General features: G+C 36.1%; 2 protein-coding genes across 2 annotated transcripts; both read right to left on the bottom strand.

Moving 5' to 3' along the window:
• Positions 1-5,710: 5,710 nt before the first annotated feature.
• Positions 5,711-17,458, bottom strand: LOC131791938 (G-protein coupled receptor 83). The gene is made up of 5 exons (XM_066165318.1): positions 17,453-17,458; positions 15,542-15,613; positions 14,750-14,801; positions 13,609-14,491; positions 5,711-5,810 (listed from the first exon to the last, which is right to left on the bottom strand). The coding sequence occupies exons 1-5, from the start codon at positions 17,456-17,458 to the stop codon at positions 5,711-5,713; spliced, it is 1,113 nt and encodes a 370-aa protein (XP_066021415.1).
• A 47-nt stretch (positions 17,459-17,505) lies between these two features.
• On the bottom strand, positions 17,506-18,486 carry LOC131772945 (QRFP-like peptide receptor). The gene has a single exon (XM_059088911.2). The coding sequence runs from the start codon at positions 18,484-18,486 to the stop codon at positions 17,506-17,508; it is 981 nt and encodes a 326-aa protein (XP_058944894.2).
• Positions 18,487-20,417: the final 1,931 nt, after the last annotated feature.

Here is a 20,417-nt window from a genome sequence, read left to right as displayed (position 1 = left end):
TTTTTTTCAGTCAAGTAGTAGATTTTGCGTGCTTTTGTGATGATGGTGATTATGAAACCTGCAACTAAGTTGTTTGATCTATTAAGTATACTAACAATAGGGATCTACAATATATTAGGATGGGAAAACTGAACGCAGGAAATTAGCTAAATGTATGAAAATGTGAGAATGTGGCAAAGTTTCTTCAGAACTCAAAGTTAATCCTTGATTTAAATCATTATAATTCTGTTTTTAATTCTCCCGCTGCACGCACACGTGATCATTAAAGAGTGATTAAGACTGTTCACAGGTGCAGGAAATGATAACATAACAAACTAACAGAAAATGGAACAAAAAGATCCGAGATACTGAAGAAACAATCAAATAGAAAAGAGGAGGTAGGAATGTAAAAATCAGACAGAGAAGAGAAAAATGGTTGAGAATTATCGCAAAAATCAAACATTATTGGGAACAGGGCGCTACATATTAATCTAAAAGTTAAATGGAGAAGAGAATAAACAGAGTTTAATATACTAAAAGAAAAGTATTAACAAATTGAGAAGAAGAGAAACGGTGAGCGCATTATTGAGATAAAATTAGGAGAAAACATTGCGCGAGATACTTACGCTAAACAGAAGGGTGCAAACAGTTCGTAGGATATGAACGTGACAATCAGCCAGAAAGAATAATCCCTTTAACTCCCAAGATCTCATTAGTAATCCTCCCTATTGTCTGCCATAAAATATTCATGATTTCAATTTGGAGAATTTGGTATTGGATCAACTTGTAGTTCTCTAATTGATTTTTCTTCTTTATTCTCCTCACTTGTCTGCTTGATTCTGTATTGATATTGTAAGGAGAAATTCTGTCTTGGTCAGTCATGGGAGTTAGAGGGTTAAGGAAAAGAACAGAGGGCTAGATTCAAATATGGGAAACAAATTTAAATTGAAACAAACAATATGGTAGATTTTAACTTGGAAATCAAACAGAGACGAGAAAAGCATTGTACAAGATTTGAATGAAATATTTCATCGGAGGAGAGAACGAGCTATGCACAAGATTTAACTAAACAAAAATACCAAACATAGCAGAGAAAAAAAAACAGTGCTCAATATAATCTCAACAAACAAAGTTAAAAGAAGAAACAGTGGACTGGACTAACAGTAAAATCATAGGCTTGCAATGCATGCAAGAGTGATTTTTTTGGCTGGGTAAGTTGGGGTGGGACACTGTGTAACTGATGTTTTCATTTTTGTAAAGGAAAAGAGCCTTAAACTCAAAAAGAACGAAAATAACGCGTAAGTTTAGTTAAAAGAAAGGAAAAAAGTGCTTATTTTTCTGAATAAAAACTCACGCGTAGTTATTTCGTGGTCCATTGTCTATGTGGTCTGAGTAATTACAAACAAAAATAAACTTACTTTACCTTAAGAGAGAGGAGGAGAGAGAGGGGGAGAGAGGGGGAGAGAGGGGGAGAGAGAGGGGGAGAGAGGGGGAGAGAGAGGAGGAGAGAGAGAAAATTTATTTTTAATAACCACTTTTTTTGATCCATACAACTTGACTAAAGGGGAACTGTTTAGTTCCTCTAATTTGCTCCAACTTCAAGATCGTGGCTCATAACTGTTCCTAATAATATGCATGAAAAAATTACTCAGTTTTGATTCAAAATAAACGCATTTTTCAGGTAATTCAATGCAGAGGAGGGTTAATTCAGTGCAAAGAAGTAACAAACCAGAATTCCGATTGGTCAATAATCAAAGAAACTCAAAGATAGCCAATCAAATACGAGCCTCAGATGTCGCAACATTTGGATACGCTGAAAATTTGCGAGCGAAACAATGGCCCGCGTTTCCAGTAGGTTTTCTTTCGCCACCGCAACAACAATACAGTAGCTGAAAAACAGCTCTAACAACGAAAACACTGTAAAAAGCACTACTCTTTAGTTATCGGTTTGGAAAAAGTAATGTTTAGAGAGGGGAATTGCCGAGGAAATTGAAAATTACGAGCAGACCCGGCTTAACACTTTGCCCGAGCGATCTTACGCCGAAATTAAAAGCAAACATGATTAAACATCGCAAACGACGATTCCATTTCATTGACAGTGATTCGGACACAAACTGAACAATTCCTTGAACTGTTTAACCGAACTTTGAACTTTTTGTGCCCTAAAGATGTGAAAATATCATTGTATATTATTGTTTTGATCGTACGCAGTTTTTTTGACCGACCGAACGCACGGTTTGAATAAATTATTTTTTCACTTGGTGTGCGCGCTTTGCTTCTCCACAATTATGATAAGCTATCTCGTATTTTTTCATGTATGTTATTAATACGTACTAACATGATTTTTCTCGTGCAGTTTGTAATAAATAAGCACTCACTTAATGAGTGACCAATTCACAACTACGCATTGACAAACGGCAGTCGAATCCCTTGGAAGGAATCTAAATGTCCACATTCATTCTCTGATGAGACTAAGAGCACATTTGAAAGTTCGGAGTGTCCGACGTATCTCCAGCCTTCTTCTCAGATAACGCTCAGGTCCAAACGTTCCTTTACAATGAAATAATACAAAGATTATGTTCTTGGGCATAACTATGTTTTGTGCCCGACTCAGAGTCATTTTAGCCCTTTCCGTCAGGCGAAGGTTATAATGCCACTGAGAAGGGCCCAAAAACATAATAATGCTTCAGAACATAAATTGTTTTACTATCATTTACACTTTTGGAGGGTATTGGGAAAATAAAAACCGAAACAATGGGGAAAAAGTCAGAAGGGAGGAGAGGGGATTCCGGATGGAGTGGGTCAATAGTATTCTGGCCATCCCCGCCTTCCTCTGCTCTGCAGGCTAAGAATGGCAGAGCGCTATAAGGCATTGCAAAGAAAGGCTATACGTGGGAAAGCCAACGAAAGAAGAACTAGGGTATGCAAGCTTCTACAGTTCGCTACGCAGATGAATCAATACAGGGGTATTCAGGGGAGGTTCTTTGAATAATCTGGAGGCCCAAATCACCGGAATAGACCGAAGTTAGGACGATAGAATATGGAATTGTTTGTGACATTCTTGCTAAATTTAGCCGGTTTTTAGACCCCGACAAAGGGGACTGGAGACTACTTACCCTTTGTATGTGATTGGTCGATGTCTTGGGACACCAAAATTTAAAGATGAAAGAGACGACGGATTCCTTTCGATTAAAGCATCCATTTCTTTCAAACTTTTTAAACTTTCATTTCGATAGAGTGATGGAAGCTAGTGAGTTAGAATGCTGTTGACAGTGGAAAACCTCAATTCCAATGGTGTGGTCACGAAACGGCGAACCTTCAAGAGTGTTACAGTTGTCTTGGGTCGAAATGAATTTCGCGACATCGCTCTCCGAATTGTAAGTCACTGACTAGTAGTCAATCTTCGTTGGGACAAACTTTTCCTGAAGGAATCAACCATTCACAAACGGTTGTTACAGGAAGGGAAGGCTACCATCAAACTTCTAACACAGAAGATTCAAATAATGTGTTCGCATTGTCCACCGAATCAGCTCGCGACGTTTTTAAAATGTCTGTCATTGAAACTTGCTCAAAGTAAACAAAATGGTATTGCAAGTAACAGAAGACGGCTTCTCAGTGATAAAGTGCGGTCGTATGAAAACATAAGCCCTCTTACAGACAACGATTTCACAGTGGGCCGCAAGAAAAGACCTCTGGAAGATAAGAACGGTGTGACACCGAAGCGAATTAAAACTACAGGTAGAAAAAGCGATTCGAATTGTGGAAACGACGAACACAGCGGACCGGAAAGAAGACGTCTTAGGTCTTTGAGTTCTTTTCAAATGAATCTTATACCTGAACAAAGGGAAGTGATAAACGCCATAAGAGCTGGAAAGAGTGTGTTTTTTACTGGTAGTGCCGGAACTGGCAAGTCATATCTCTTGAAACGTTTGATAACAATGTTACCACCTCAGAGTACCTTTATAACAGCTAGTACGGGAGAAGCAGCTTGCCACATAGGTGGGACTACGCTTCATGTGAGTGTGCGTGCGTGTGTGTGTGTGTGTGTGTGTGTGTGTGTGTGTGTGTGTGTGTGTGTGTGTGTGTGTGTGTGTGTGTGTGTGTGTGTGTACTTATATGTACATATATATATATATGTATGTATGTACACACACACACATGTGTATATATATTTGCTTAAAGTAAAGTTAATCCAATACTTTTATTAAAACAAAGCCTTAGTCCCACGCGTCATTTGTTATTTTCTCATTGTTTTCTTTTATCAGAGAACTGAGAACATAATTAAGAATGGAGTTCTACAGGGATTATTCAAATAAAAATGGCTCAGGATGTGGGTGTTTTCCAAGAAGTGCCAGGAAGAACAAGCCTAACAAGTCCACTCAAATTCCACATATGAAGCATTCAGAAGCTTAGAAAAGGTAACTGAATTTTGATATTTGTAATACCCATAATCCAGGTTTAATTGGTACTTGTTTAAAATTATTTTGATTGCTTTGTATCAACTGGCGGTTGATTTCTTTAGCACAGCTTTTATAACTGCTTTGTGGCAAAAACAACAAAAAAAACATTTAGGCTGAGACTTTGTACAATTATATGCTTTGATGTGTCACCCTTCTTCGCTGGTCCAGTAGATGGAATAACATTTTAAGGAATCTGAAGTTTGGTTATTGTTGTGTGCCCTCTATCATCTCACCCCCATCACAAAGAGTTTGCCCCAGCAAATATAGCAAGTTTACTCCTACCTATACTGGCTCACCCCAAGTTTTTAAACTTGTTTCTTCTCAAGTTTTGTCATTTAAAATGCTTGAAAATCAATCAGCTATGTAGTTTAACATATGCACCCTTGTTTCATAGATGTCAGTCTTTCAATATGACTTTAAGCCTGCTTGAACAGTGAAGTGTGTTAGTTAGAGCAAGAGCTTATGTTAATTGAGATGGAATTTACTATTATTTGTTTGGAAAAGAAATGTGGTATTCCATAAGGAAGTGGGGGCAAACTGGTAAAGGTGGGGGAAACTAAATTTGATGGGGTAAATTTGTAATGGGGCAAAGCCTCCATACACCCCTTTTAATGTTCCAGGGGGTATTAGTTCTTGTTTTCTATATGCTATGTTGCCTTGAAAATGTCAGGTACACTGTATCTGTCTATTGATAAGTATCTTGAGTTTATTAGTTTTTTTTTGTTTTTGTTTTGTTTTGTTTTGTTTTTTTTGTGGGGAGTTAAGGGAATGCAAATGTTCCTAATAACCCATGTTCTCTGTAAACAATTAATGTTGTTTCGTACTTTTGATGCTCATGTTGCCTTTTATATTTTGCTAATGATCCTAATTTTAGATAGTTTTGAGCTGATCTAAAAGTTCCTACGGCTGTAAGTGTTTCAATACTAACAAGATTGCTGGGTCTACATTTGCTTTACTCATAAGCTCAATACAAGTGATACATGATATATGCTATTCAATGTATATAATGGATACATGGATTAAGTTTGATTGGCATTTACATGACATATTGTAACAGTTAGTACCATCTATCAGCTTAATTAATATTTTACCATGAGATAAAAACTCAATCATTTTGTGGCACATATTATTGATATAAATTTAATACCCCTTTAAATAAATATTGCTCAAGAACATTGTACCACACAGCACGTGTTCATTCATCTTAGACATTGCTAGTGTGCATTGTGAACTTCCATCTAGGTATTTTCTGTTTCATCACTGGTTCATGTCTACACTCCAGGATCAAAAAAATTAGGGCAGTGGGGAACATTCCAAGCCTTGCATAACTTGAAGCAATTTCCAAGTTGACTTTTCAATGAGTGCCTGAACCTACAACTAAATGCCAAATAAATACAAGAATTTGTTCCACTAAACACGAGTTTAGTGGAACAAATCCTTGCTCATACACAGCAAGGTTCCCATTAAATAACTGAGTGAATCACTCACAATCACAATCACAATCAATAGAAAAACCTGAAAGACCACACACTCATATATGATACCATCTTCTCTAGCTGAATCCAGTCATGCATGCACTTGCTGAAAGTAGCCTGTGACTTGGGCTTCTCTCTTAACTCCTCAAGGACAAACAATTCAAATTTGCAAATTGTCTCAGTGGGGTGGGAATTAAAATGATCACAGAAAATTTGTGGCTTAACAAAACCTCGTTATAATGTTCATGTATATAAAAGCTTTACACATAATACAGGATATTTGACAATACATTTGGTATTTGACAGATACATCAACAACAGACAAAAGAAAAATCATAGCCTGATCAAGGAAGCAAAACTGCCTTGACCAATTTCCTTAGGTTTTTCAATAAAGGTTGCCTTAATTGGTGTAGGTTAGCTAAAGTCTATGGGATATTTGTTGAAGCAAGACGTTTCAGTTTTTTATTCTTGGCCTCAAATCTCCTACATGGTGTAAGCACCATTGGTCCAAGTCCAAAAGAAAGAATTTAAGAAAGTGGCAGGCAAATCAAATTATCAGTGATTTCTTAGAACCAAGACTCAAGTTTATAGGATATTGCTGAACTAATATACAGTTTGTATAAGGGATGTGAACTATTCTGGTCAAGACCTACATACCTTAACATTGTCCTAGGGTAATGAATCATGTAGTGCATTCTAGGGATTAGAGATGGCTTTGGGTACATCTGCACAAATCTAGTGTAGTGGTCTTCCAAAAGGTCTTTGATGAATGCAGCTTTGTTGGCCGTTTATAATGGCTGGTGAAAATACTGCATCCATAATTTTTAAGAACAAGATGTACAATTACCACTTTTCACCCACATGGCACATGAGCACCAATCAACAAGGGAAGAAATCATCCAAGGCACCACATTTGAGACGCTTAATATAAAACAAAAAGCATATGAGAACAACTAAATTGTTGGTAAAAGTTTTTTTTAACACTAGTTGAAATTTGATTTTGTATTACTCCACTTATATTTTCTAATGATGCCACACTACAATTAAAATCAAAGTAGTTTGCAAATATTTTCAACTTCAACACAAATAATCACCTTTCTGTTTATGTGAGTTTGCTATGGATTCCAGAGTTTGAGCTGCAATAGGTGATTGGCTATAAAAAGATTCAGAATATCTAAAGTCGAAGTGCTGTCCAGATCCATAGATTGAGCTGCTCTAATGTGAAGTAACTTTGCTCTTTAATTGAATACTTAAGATATCCCCTGGTTTCAAATAGGAGAACTCCTATTCTTTGCATCACCAGGAAGACCTCCAATCAAATGACGATAACAAGACTGGTTTAAAATAGAACAATGATTTATACCATATACAGCAGTTAAGTTAGCATCTGAATACTCAATGGATGTGCAGTTGTTATCATAACCTGTACACTTTCTCAGCTGAAGGTCACCTTCAATAAACTACAATTTAGATGATTAAATGTTGAAAAATTTTCATTTAATAAAAAGAATTGGAATCCACACAGAAAAAATCAGTTTAGCAATTTAACCAGCGCAAAACTCGCTATATTTTGAGCCAGTTACCCTTGCGAAATGGCTTTTGGAATTCCTAGGAATTCCTAGGAATTCCTAGGATTTTCCTAGGAATTCCTAGGAATTTATTCCTAGGAATTCCTAGGAATTCCTAGGAATTCCTAGGAATAAAGGTGTGAATTTTCACGGTAAATTCGGACTGGGAATTCCTAGGAATTCCTAGGAATTCCCAACCATAACAACTCTGGTTCTAAAAACCTAGAAATTCCTAGAAATTCCCAGAAATTCCCAGAAATTCCAAGTTTATAGCCAACAGGACTTGGAATTCCTAGGAATTCCTAGGAATTTCAACTCAGAGAACCAATGACTTTCCCTGAAAAGCTGTAAATCTAAAAAATTTCTAGGAATTTCAGGGAATTTCTGGGAATTTTTGGGAATTTTTGGGAATGTTTAAGAATTACTGGGAATTTTAAGCAAAAATTTGAGGCTAATGATATAAAATAAATACTTTAAATTAAAAAAAACCCAGCTAAAATTCAAGTATTCAATGAAATTTATTTAGAAGCTTAATTAAGGCTTACATGTAAAATATTTTTGATTAAATAACATCAATGTGTGGTAATATTAGGATGGGATTTGATTTATTTTTCTTTTCTTGAAAACTTCATACAGATTAATCCTCAATTACAGCTATTCATATAAAATAGTTCTAATCAATCATTAAATTTGGTTTGACACAAATTGTGAATAAAATCTGTTGATTCTTTTCCATAAAATACAATATCTTAAGTTATATTTGAAAACCAAGCACTCTTGGGAGTGAAGGGGCTAATTACAGACAAATAAAATTGATTTTTTGAAAATCTTGTTGTAACTGTAACAATAAATTAGAATGAAGTTATCCTAAACTGCAAACTTAGCTGCTGTTTGTACTGTTTGTATTTTTTTTCCTGGGCTCACAATGAGTTGGCCTTGAATGAGGTTGTCAACAAGAACCTTGACCATTTTGTATCTGGATTCCTTGACATCTGAATTTGAAAAAAAATAATATATTAAAATATGTATATTTAAAGCTCAGACCAGGCTTTTAAGATGGCTATGAGGAAAAGGGCATTCATTGGATTCTCAAATTGAGAAATCTCTGTTATATTGAGTGACTTTTATATTGGAGTTAGTACATCTCTCTCATGGATTTTACTAAAAAAGGGCTGAATACATTATTTTGTTTTTACCAAGGAGGGCTTCTTTATGTACTAAGGTTTGTTTAATAACAGTTCCTATTATGAATCTTGAATGTTCCCAAACGTGACTAGAGGAATCTTGAAACCTTACTGATAGGTTTATTTCATTGTAAAGCATAAGCTTAAGAAACTGCGGCATGCAAGTGACCGATTCGATTCTCAGAATTATTCTAGTTTCAGTTACGCCGAGCGTTACGTAAGCTTAATTCAACCCGCTACATCTATTCTTTTATAAGATTTTGATCACGTAACGAATATCGCAATTTTTACTCACCACAAACTTTCAAAATCGTAGCTTTACAGATGGCCACTCGACCCTTGTTTGTACCAGTCAATATGTCAACTGTTGTCCCTTCTTTTAACTCCACGGCGCCAACGACTTTCTTTTCTTTTACAACACTCACGCTATTCTCGTTTTCCCATTGAACCACAATAAAAGCTATCTTTAGAAATGTTATATTAAGCAAAACAGTTGAGAAAAGCGATCAACCGATGAAAAGTACATTCAAAGATGAGCGCCAAATGGAGTCTTCTTTGTTTCCGATCCCGGGCATGATCACGTGGATCTTTTAGGACTTGTAATTGGCTAGCAAAGTGAATCCGCTGGCTTGCCGATTGCAGTGTTAAGAGAAGCGCCTTACTTTATTCTGACTTCTCCGACCGGTTCTCTGCTTCTAGAAGATGGACAGGTTGGTGATACAAATAAAGATGTGAGCTCACTCTATGTAGAAATAATCGAAAAGAATCGATCGTATTACAAATGCACGATTTGTGGCCGAAAGTTGTCGAGGAAACAAAGACTCGAAACTCACTTGAGTTGTGTTAATGGCCAAGGTGAGAAATAACACAAGCCAATCACAGTTTTGAATGCGACTACAAATCTTCTTTTACCCTCATACTTATAAAAGAAGGATACCACATTCGGAAGTATAAGAGATACATAGATGATCCCAGTGTACCAGTACCTAAATCTACAAAGCTTGACCGTAGCAAGCGTTCAGCAACACGTTCCAACACCGCCATCTCGATTCCTCAGTCAGTCGTTTCCAATGAACTTAAAGCAGTATTGACAACAGAGTAGAGTGCGTCTTACAAAGGAGAAACATTTGTACAAGAGACAGGAGTAGCTATATGCAATTACAGAGGTGCGTTGGAACTCTGGTCCACAAATAGTTATGCACTGCCCGAAGTATAAAACAATCTTGTTGATAGCTGACAGACAGAGAAGAACAACAAGTAAACTTAAGAGCTGTTATTATTGAAGTGTGACTATCACTTTTCATTTTTATATAAAGAAGGACTTGTAATTTGCACCAAAAATAAAAAGATGTAATATTTTTTTGGGAGATCCAGTGATTGGGACATTTAAGAAATTAAGTTATGAAAGGAAACTTGGTTAGTACTTCTCACTACTAACAAGTCTTGTTGACAAATATTTTCAGATCAGAGTTTCAAATAAAGTAAATTGAAGACGTCATATAAAAGGTGTTTTTCCTCTAAGGGAACATTGACTACCTTTGTCTTGTCTGCATGCCAAATGTTTGCAAAGTGTGTGGATGATCCACAAGTATTGGAACATACACAAAACATTTTTGTAAGAGTTCCAATACTTGTGGATCATCCACACACTTTGCAAACATTTGGCATGCAGACAGGACAGAGGTAGTCAATGTTCCCCTTTTCTTACAAAAATGTTTTGTAAGAATAAAAACAGCAAAACAAATTACAGCAATTAGTCATGAAAATAGAGCAAAAAACTGAAAAAAAAAGCAGCAACAACAATCATGAAAAAAGAAAGATTAATTAGGTGTTGAATTTGTTTGTCTAAGGCATGAAATTTCTACTAAAAGTATTGTCAACAAAAAGTCTCTGACAGCGTTTGAGGCAACTGAGCTTGACTGTTCCAAGATTTTCTAACAAAGGCAACCAGTAATGTAGGTTAGGGAAGTAAGATAACAATGTAATTATTGTTAATTATTGTGGAAGTTGGCAATTTCCATTTAACATAACTGACAGCTGGTTCATGAGAAAATCCATATTAATGTCAAGATTTACTAAAACTTAGTTTGAGTAATAAATTTCATGATCTTTAAGTTATAAACATGTACATGTATGTATATCTCTTGGTAAGTTTTGTATAGCATACCTTTTATTGAGCCAAAGTTTTAAGCCTCTGAAATTACTCTTTTTCTTAAAACCTTCACATTCAAGGTATTGAGAATTTCTTAGAATTTATGTGGACCTCAGGGTATTAAAATTGCCTCAAATTCAATTCCCAGAAATTCCCAAGAGTTCCACACTTCTTAAATTATAGGTAGTTTGTTAAGCTGAGAATTCCTAGGAATTCCTAGGGATTCCAAGTCCTCACAAAACTGGAGTCTTCCTTTCCCAGAAATTCCCAGTAATTCCAAGCTTTTTAAATCAGAGTTAATTTGCATAGTTGGGAATTTTTGAGAATTCCTAGGAATTCCTAGGAATTCCTAGGAATTTTTAGGAATTCCTAGGAATTCCCAGAAATTCCCAGAAAACTGGGAATTCGGTTTGCAAGGGTCATTTGCATAATTGGGAATTTTTGAGAATTCCTAGGAATTCCTAGGAATTCCTAGGAATTCCCAGAAAACTGGGAATTCAGTTCGCAAGGGTAATTTGATGCCAGAGGCAAAATGTGGGTGGGAGACCTTTAAGTTGAGTTATGATCATGGCAAATTATTATTATAATAATGAAATTCATGCCACTGATTCAGCTAATCAGCTTTATTTACATTAATGACAAGAATTACCAATAGTGAGGGTTAACGATCTTTTTAGAGTAGAAATTAATCATGCCGTTGAAAGGTAGTTAAATTTTTTTAATAAATCTAATTTGATTAATTACATAGCAGTTAAAATCAGAGTTTTTACTGCAACCCTTAATCACACGAGGCACCCTACCGAGGCAAAAAGAGTATACATTACCAAATTTATTCTGAGAAAGTATCCCTGCTTGGGGGAGAAGAAAATCTTGGAAACATCAGGGACCTGGATAGTTTTTTTAAGACATCTTATTCTCCCAGTGCTTTAGAGAGAACTTGCAACTACTGATATGTAAAGATACATAGTTTGATTTGCAGGTTATATACTCTCTCCATATGAAAACTTTCTAGTTGGATGGATTCCATTTTTAATGTTCTGGACTTTCCAAAAAAAGTATTTTTCTTATGATGAAAGTACGCACAAAAACACACAAATTGCTGATCAGTGCCAAAAAATCATTTGATAATCCCATTCTTCAGTTCTGTTGTTGTTAAACATCGTAATGTTCTCTTTATACGGTGTGTTCGTGCATTACAGGCTAATATGCAACTTTTGTTACAATGATTAACTGTTGAACCCCAAATAGAGAAGAATTGGGGTTACGCAACCTTTCGAATCTGGCCGTTTTGGGTAGAAATAACTCTTTGATTACTGGAATAAACGTTTTAACAATTAATGTAGCAGTTGTAACTTATATGTTGTCGAATTCCACTCGAAAAAGTCTGCCTGAAATGGAAAAATTGTTAAAAACGTAGGTAGAACGTATTTTATTAGCCACATACGGTAAAGTAGGCGTGTTTTTTGCATACAATGAATGAAGGATGCTTTGCAGTTTTACGAAAACAAATTATGATGTTTTTCGAATGTCTTATTAAGAAGAAACTTGATAACACAATTGCGATCATTAAGACTTCCTCTTCTTCAAATGTTACATTTCTAATGTTAACCATTGTTATATTACTATTAGCTATTATGTCAAAGATTGCAGGGTGTAGGTAAAACTGCAATGGTGTCAAGCAATTAAGCATTGACGTAACCCTTTTAAAATTTGAAATTTATTAACATTGGAAAAAACCTCTAAATCTTAAATATATCACATTTTAAGACCAGGCAGTCATGAATAGTTGGATCTTGAGTATATAACAGTTGGTACTGAGTATGTACATTCTGTAGTACAGGCCGTTCCACTTTTACCAGATGTTGTTTTTCTTAGTGGGTTTGTTTGATAATTTCTATTTGTTTTATTTACAAACTAATCACCTTGTTTTCCCATTATCTTTTTTGTGTAGCTCTATGGCGTGTGAGCTCTGTAAAAATCATACTGCATGAAGCATTTCGATTCAGAGTTCCTTTTTTCGAAATATACATACAATACAAAAGCACAGCCTTGAACAGCTTCTCATAAGAGAAAATATAGGTGCTCAAAACTCGCTATTTAAATAACGTTGTATCACCCCCTCGATGTAAGAGAACGAAACTTTTAATCTACGGGAAATTGAATGAAACACAAATTCTCTGCATATCTGATTTGTTCTCTGACGAAGGGCTAACGCTCGAAACGTCAGCTTTGAATCTCGAGGGTGGCCAATTGGTATTCTCAACTCAGTTGATAAAACCAAATTATCTTGTTGTATCCCCCACAGTTTCTTTTAAAAATTACCCCCTCTATACATCCGATTTGAAACAATGTCTTCAAAATAAAAGCTACATGTACAACTTTGTTATTTACAGTTGTAAGCCACGTTCTAAACAACACCTTTTTCGCTTGAAATTACAACAATGTATAACGAAATCTGTTTGATTTCACGTGTTACCAACTCAGTCAGAAAACGGCAAACAACAACGTGGCCTTTTGACGCCGCAATGCAAAGTGGTAAAGTAAGGAATTAATATGCATGTCAATCGTGAAAAAGTTTGATGAATCAAAAAAAATTAAATTTCTATAAACCAAGGGATCGTTTCTTGCGGTAGAGCGGCCAGTCACTCTGAGGATGAAATGCCTTAATTACGCCTTTCGATCGACTCTAAGTCGACCCTTTCGGACCGAACGTTAGAGCAACGAAGAACACCGTCAATCTTGCATTTTCTATAGAAATTATCAAACTTCCTTTTAAACGCCTGCCTGAACGTTTGAGCAAAGGCAAAATAAACGTAGGGATTAGTACCACTGAACGCAACCGTTAACCATGTAACGAAGAAATATACGTTTAAACTTATGTGTACAATACCATGGTAATTCAGAATCAGCAATACACCAAGTGGAAACCAACAGAGTATGTATAAGACAACAACAGTAATCATCATCCAAGTTACTTTTTTTGCTGTTTTCTTGTTTGATTCAACGTGTCTTTGATTTTGATTGATACCCTCTATTGGGACTCCACGCGACCAAAGTTTATGGCAGACGACCGTGTAGAGGACCATTATGATGAGCAGAATTATGGAGATGTTGAAAGTGCTCAAAATTATGTCAATACGTGTCACTCCAGATGGCAAACCACAGTAATGGTATTTGTTGATTTCCACGACGACTCCATTCACCATGACGTTTACTGAACAAGCGACAGACCAAGTGTACGCTGACATGATAGTTTTCTTCAAGTGCTGAGAAATTGGCGATGATTTGAAAGGTCTTATGACTGCGTAGAAGCGTTCGACAGCTATAGGTACCAGGATCCACCCTGTAAAGACCGGTGAAATAACCACACTTGCCAAAAAGGACTTGCATGTGATTTGTCCAAAGACCCCACCAATCCAAAGATGAGTTAGCGTCTTAAAATCATGAAAGGGGACAAAAACGTGCAATAAATTTATCATTGTTAAGTAGAGATCGACGCACGCTTGGCTGAGTATTAACCAATTTGTGGTGGTTCTCATGGCGCGATCTTTTCGTATGATGTGAATGATGACCGAGTTACCCACCAGAGACAAAACAAAAGTGAAGACGTAGACAAAGTAGATTAACGGGGTAACGTGATAATGTGTTGCTTTCATGGTACTTGTGTTATTTTCTGGCAAGACGAGAAATGAAAATTTGTCATCTGCAAAAGAAATTAGCGTTTTACATATTGCCATTTGTTGTTCCTTATTGTCTTAAGTTAGATTCTCGTTGGGTTTTGAAAAGCCTGCTATACTCTAGTTTTACCTTCGTTTGGTTGCGATTTATTTAAAAAGAAAAAAACCAGCACTCAACATAGGAAGAAGTAACTTCATTTAATTATATTTCTCAGTTTTCCCAGTGACCAAACCAAGTTTCCTTTACATATTACCTGCCATTGCCTCGTGTGAGAGGGACTTGAGACTAAATGTATCGTTGCTTTCCTGGAACATGCAAAAAATGTTATTACATGTTAAGTTTCCAACACAATTCTCTGTACATAAAAATAAATGACAGTAAAAATTAAATCCTTTAGTTCGTAAATAATTGGCTTCAACGAGTTGAATTTGCGTCTTACAACCGCCCCCCCCTGCCCCCCCCCCTTTTTTTCGGTCGCAACTTATCTGACTTCCTTTCTTTCTTTCTTTCTTTCTTTCAGGGAGTTGTACTGAATTATTTTCCTTAACTTTTGCTTTGTTGCGCGGCTAGGTCATGATTTATATGTAGTTAGTGCACAAAAAGCCGACTTAATTATCTTGTTTAGAATGACACGTAGGAGCCAATATCTGCATGCAGTGCATTTGCGGAAAGTGTATGGTTTAACTGTTAAGAAATTGATATTGTTGCCACACATTATAACCCACACTTCGATTTCACGAGACAAGATTATGTGGCTTTTTCCTTACCCTCAAGCAATCAATCCTAGAGCTTTTTGAAATATCGCGATTGTGTCGCCTTTCATCAGGTCTTTTGAATTAAAGAGAGAATGTGAAACACATTTCATTCAGTCACGTAAACGTTGAGTAAAAACAAAGCGATGAACTGGGTATAGAACTTAAATAGATAAAAATCAAACTCTGAATAAAATTTATCTGTTTCCCTTTTCTTTTTTTTTCTTTGCTATTTTAAAGATGAAGGCAAGTTAGTCAGCAACAGTAATTAAGTTGCTATCACCTTTACTTACCTTAGTCTGACATCTGTTTCTCAGTACAATAAAGTATTTTCCAGCCGATGAACAACCTATCTCGAACAACAGCTATTTGCGATCTTTCATTGGGGGTTTCACCGCACTTAAATATTATGATGAGAAAAATTTTCGGGAGATGTTTGGGAAAATTATTCCTTGATCTACTATCGTTGACAGCTCTTATAATTTGTGTCCTCCTGTACTCTTATACACGACAAAAGCTAGCCAATGAGCGCGCAAGATGTTTGAGAGATATTTTGCAAAACATTTTAATAAGAAAATTAGTTCTTGACAATTTGCCGCTCGAACACCTGTCTTCGTGCGAGAAATGTTGAATTTGTTTAGCTCATCTAGTTCATGAATTACTGAGTTTTTTTATACAAGTATATAGATTGGTGAAATACCAAATCTCTCCTGTCTCTGAAATAAGATCCGATGTCTCTCACTCAATATAATTACTAACACCGCGAACTATCGAAGATAGAATTCGTATTCCCGTAAGGCCATGTAATATCCTCTTTCGTGCTCAAACCTTACTATAATAACAAGTAGACTTCTCACAAAAAAATTTTCTTAAACTGTCATTTTACCCCTTTGGTAATCCTTGTCAGAGTTTGTCTAACACTTGTAAGTGTCTCCAGCTCATCACGTTCTTTTTTTTTTAATTAAGAAATAAAGTTTCCTTCCGAGCCAATTTCGCACTAATAGGGAATTTGTAAGCTACAACGAACGGTAGAATATTTTGAGTTCTCCAATTGATAATGAATATGTATGGCCAAAGAAAGGTAAAGCGTTCAGCAACTTTCTATTACTCATCTTATATGAAACAAAAGGCCAATACTTCGCTTAGATTTTCCCCATCTGATTCAATCTTTACCACCTTATATACCTGCCAAAGCTATCTAGCTGCAGTCAATGTTTATTTTGCGATCAGTTTCCTTTGTCAAGTTTGTGCTTAAGGGATAAATTAAGAAGGTACAGAAATTTCGAAGTATTTGGCGAAGACGCCTGCAGTTCTTCATTTATGTCTTTTCACTCAGCAATGGGAACAGGTCGTCAATGTACGCATAAGATATTCGACAAGCGGTGCGTGTTTTTGTAAGAAGATTATAAAAGTCACGGCCTCGAGCAGACTGTGAATTGTTTTTAAAAAGGAATGACAAGGCCTCAAGAAATGATGCGCGTATGTCTTGCTCGAATTGAGAAACACGATGGATCTAGGAATGGAGGTTTCCGCTTTTGAATTTAATGTTTTTCTATGATGTTGCTATTACAGTTTCCACTTGCGCAATTTGACATAGAACTAAAAAGTACAGAACTATATGACAATACATAGCAATATAATTACACTTCAATAATTTGATACTCGATTCTACTAAAGTAACGGGACGAAACTTTTTTAACTAGCCCACATTACTGAGATATCGCTACAGTAGTAATCGCTGGGGCTTTATATGTTATAAAGGTATCAAGAATAAATTATATTTTATTTTGATAAATATTTTCTCCGCTGAATTGTCGTAGGTCTTTAGTCAGTTTAGAGTTAGGTGTATTAAGTCACTGTTACCTTTCTCTGGCCTTCTTTTTAAGAACAGTGCATGTTGCATGGGAAAGCACGTTATTCATCGCATTTTGCTTTCATACATTTTTTTTTGTCTTAATTTCTTTTCACTTTCGATTAATAAAAAGAGCCGAGGTAATTTCATTTGCTCATAAGAGCAATCCAAATCATATAATCATCAATGATTGTGGTGTGATTCGTTTTCATAGCCGGGATATTGAAAATCTCGCCAATTATCAAAGATGAACTAACAGTCTTAGTAACATGATATCATGACCAGAAGAATTATGACTCTTTGCAAAGCTTTTACATGCTAATAATCTTGGCTCTGGAAGTCATCTACATACGTTCATTGCAATATTTTGGTTGCGTTATTTAATTATATTTACCCCTCGTGCATTTAATAACGGCCCACACGTTCCATTTCAGGCGCCTGCTCTATTTTTGATATTTGTTCCAATTCTACGCTTTGGGATCGAAAAGGAGGAACGCGGAGAATATTGACTCTTCGGAAACAGTTCGGAAGACTTTTCTTAAAGGCATGTCGAAATTTTTGATTAAAGGTAAGATAAATGTAAGGATTGATACTACTGTAGGTAATTGCTATCATGATAAGAAATCTGTCAGCGTTAGATTTTACTTCTACGAAGCCTAAAGATGTTAAAGCGAGGTTTACGTCGTAAGGAAAACAGCAAACTATGTACAAAACAACAATAACAATCATCATGATGGAAACTCGTCTTGCTATCTTTGTCGCACTGTTTTGCCCTTGATTCTGGTTGGTTCCCTCTCCTGGTATCTCACGAGACCACAGTGTTCGACAAACTATAGTGTAGAGAACTGCCATTATTATTACAGGAATGAATACATTTACTATGGCTGAAATGGAGCGAGGTATTATCCACTTATCGGAAACAGTGCAGTAATAGTTTGGCTCGGCTTTAAAGAGCATTCCATTTACAAGGACATTTGTCGAGCCGGCAAGAGACCAAATCCACATAAACACCACTGTTTTCCTTAAGTGCTGAGATAGAGGCGAGCGCCTCAACGGTTGAGTGACTGCATAAAAACGCTCAACAGCAATTGCTACCAGAATCCAGCTGGTAAACAGAGATGGGATGACCAAAATCGAGAGAAAGGACCTACAAGTTATTGTAGCAAAATTTCCTCGAAACCATATATATCCCAGCTGGTCTGTTTGGAGAGTTATGCCTATACACCCGATCAATGTAAACCAAAGATCAGCGCATGCTTGGTTCAAGATCAAGTAATTTATTGTTGTCTTCAGGGAGTCATCTACTCGTATGATGTGAATTAGGACTGAGTTTCCGAAAAGGGAAGCCAGAAGTATTAAATGCGTCAGCAAGATTAGAGAGGACATGTTTAACTCTACTTGACACTTTCCTGTGAGTGAAGGAGAAACCATCAAATTACTATACGCCTTTTGTCTACTGTCGCTAGTTAACCGCTGTATAATGAGTCACTCAAAGGTTTCGTTACGTTTGAGTTAGCAGCGTCAAATAAATATGGCTCCTCTTTTCTGATCTTGAAGTCTTCCATATAAAACGCTTGTACTCACTTGCTAAACAGCTGGGCGAGAAATTGGCGAAAGGAACGAGGGACTTCTGATATACCTGACTCCCGCAATGAAGCCTCCTGACGTTTTGTTTTGTAAGCAACTCAAGGTATTGAAGAAGAATTTTTAATCTCGTTTTACCTGCTGATCTAGCCTTGGAACCATTTCAATTATTCCGAAAAAAGCTCATGCCTTGGTTGTTTAAGGGTTCTTTGCCAGAGTTAAGTCTGGATGATATTAAGGGCGATATAATTTCTGTTTGGGTATGGTTTGAAAAATTTAACCGGAAGGCAATGTACCACAAATGAAAGAGTTAACTCGTCAAAAGGATACTAGGCTCAGTTAAGAGCTTCAGATTATACACACTATCTATGTGAAGCTTCGTTTCTTGTTTTAATCAGTAATAGTATTGCGTTACAAGTTTTTCTTACCTTTGAGTTCAGTTCCTTTGGTCAATCTGAGAAGATAAAATCCGGCAATATTTTCAAGAGGACAGGTTGAGTGAAAAACTTTCGTTTTCTGTTCAGTGATAGCAATGGTTTACAATATTTTTATTTTCGTTTAAAGCTGGCTTGAATTTTAATTACAATAGATGTACCTTTGTATTCACAATTTCAAACAAGGTACGATGTTTGTCAAAAGCTTTATAGTGTAAATGAAACTCGAGTTGAATCATCGGAAAGTAAATCGAAACGAAGGTTAAATGTTGGCGACTTTTTATAATACCAAAACTTCCCGTTCTTTGTACTAGACTCTTACTACATATCTGAAAATAAAAATGTAAAAGAAATGGCAGTAAACGAATAATTCAAGACTTAGTTAAATCTGGAAGCTAAATAATGTAGACAGCTTTGATCTATAGTCTTTAAAAAGGGATATGGACAAATCGTGCAAACCCCTACTTGAATAATTTTTTTCATTTATCTCCTTAAGCAGAGAGAAAGGGAGTCGCTGTAGAATCACTTATAGCTTGCTGTTCTATAAAGTGTTTCTTGTTTACTGAAACCATAAGTTTCATTTAACTGAATCCTATATAAGCAATTACGCTCTTTGCTGGTGGTGTCTGTCGTTTGATAATTAGTTCTACTCTAACTACAAACAACGTACCCTATTCCCTTTTCCATTATAGTGCATTCCGAAATGTCGATCGACTGGGTGGCCAAGGCAAGGGATGACGCAGGTTGTTTCTTATAAAATTAAAAGTGACAGAAATGTAATGTCTTTAAAGGAAGGGTAGGTGCTGTAACCACGCTGCAAAATTTTTTTAATACCACTGATGTTTTATGCATAGAACCTTTAAATCGTGTTGACTTTAGTAGCGATCGAAATTTTTTTGTAAGAAAATTTGTCAGTCTTGCACTCTTGATATAAAGTTATCACTCAGTGCCGGGACTAAACATGACACGGTCTTTAAGACTTTGTGGATGTTCGTTCTCATTACTTTTTGGACAGAACCCTATGCTATGTCTGCTGTTCCTTGTTTTTCAAGCCGTGCGGGCTTGTGGATCTCATACGCTTCACGTTCCTGAGAATTTTGCTGTTTTTATCTATTAAGATCCTTTTTTCAGATTTCTTTTTTTTATTAGTCGAATATACACCTAATACCCAACTGAAATTCCCACTGTAACAACAATAACGCATGCCTTCCCATTTTGTCAGTACTAATGACACAAGAAACAAGCAACAGGGAAAACATTATACTCAACAACTTTAATGTGATTTCGGTATACAAAGGC

The sequence above is a fragment of the Pocillopora verrucosa genome, chromosome 4 (genome assembly GCF_036669915.1).
Source record: "Pocillopora verrucosa isolate sample1 chromosome 4, ASM3666991v2, whole genome shotgun sequence".
In the NCBI taxonomy this organism is placed as follows: domain Eukaryota; kingdom Metazoa; phylum Cnidaria; class Anthozoa; order Scleractinia; family Pocilloporidae; genus Pocillopora; species Pocillopora verrucosa.
Note: the sequence above shows the minus strand (reverse complement) of the source record. Positions and strands in the feature narration are given on the sequence as shown.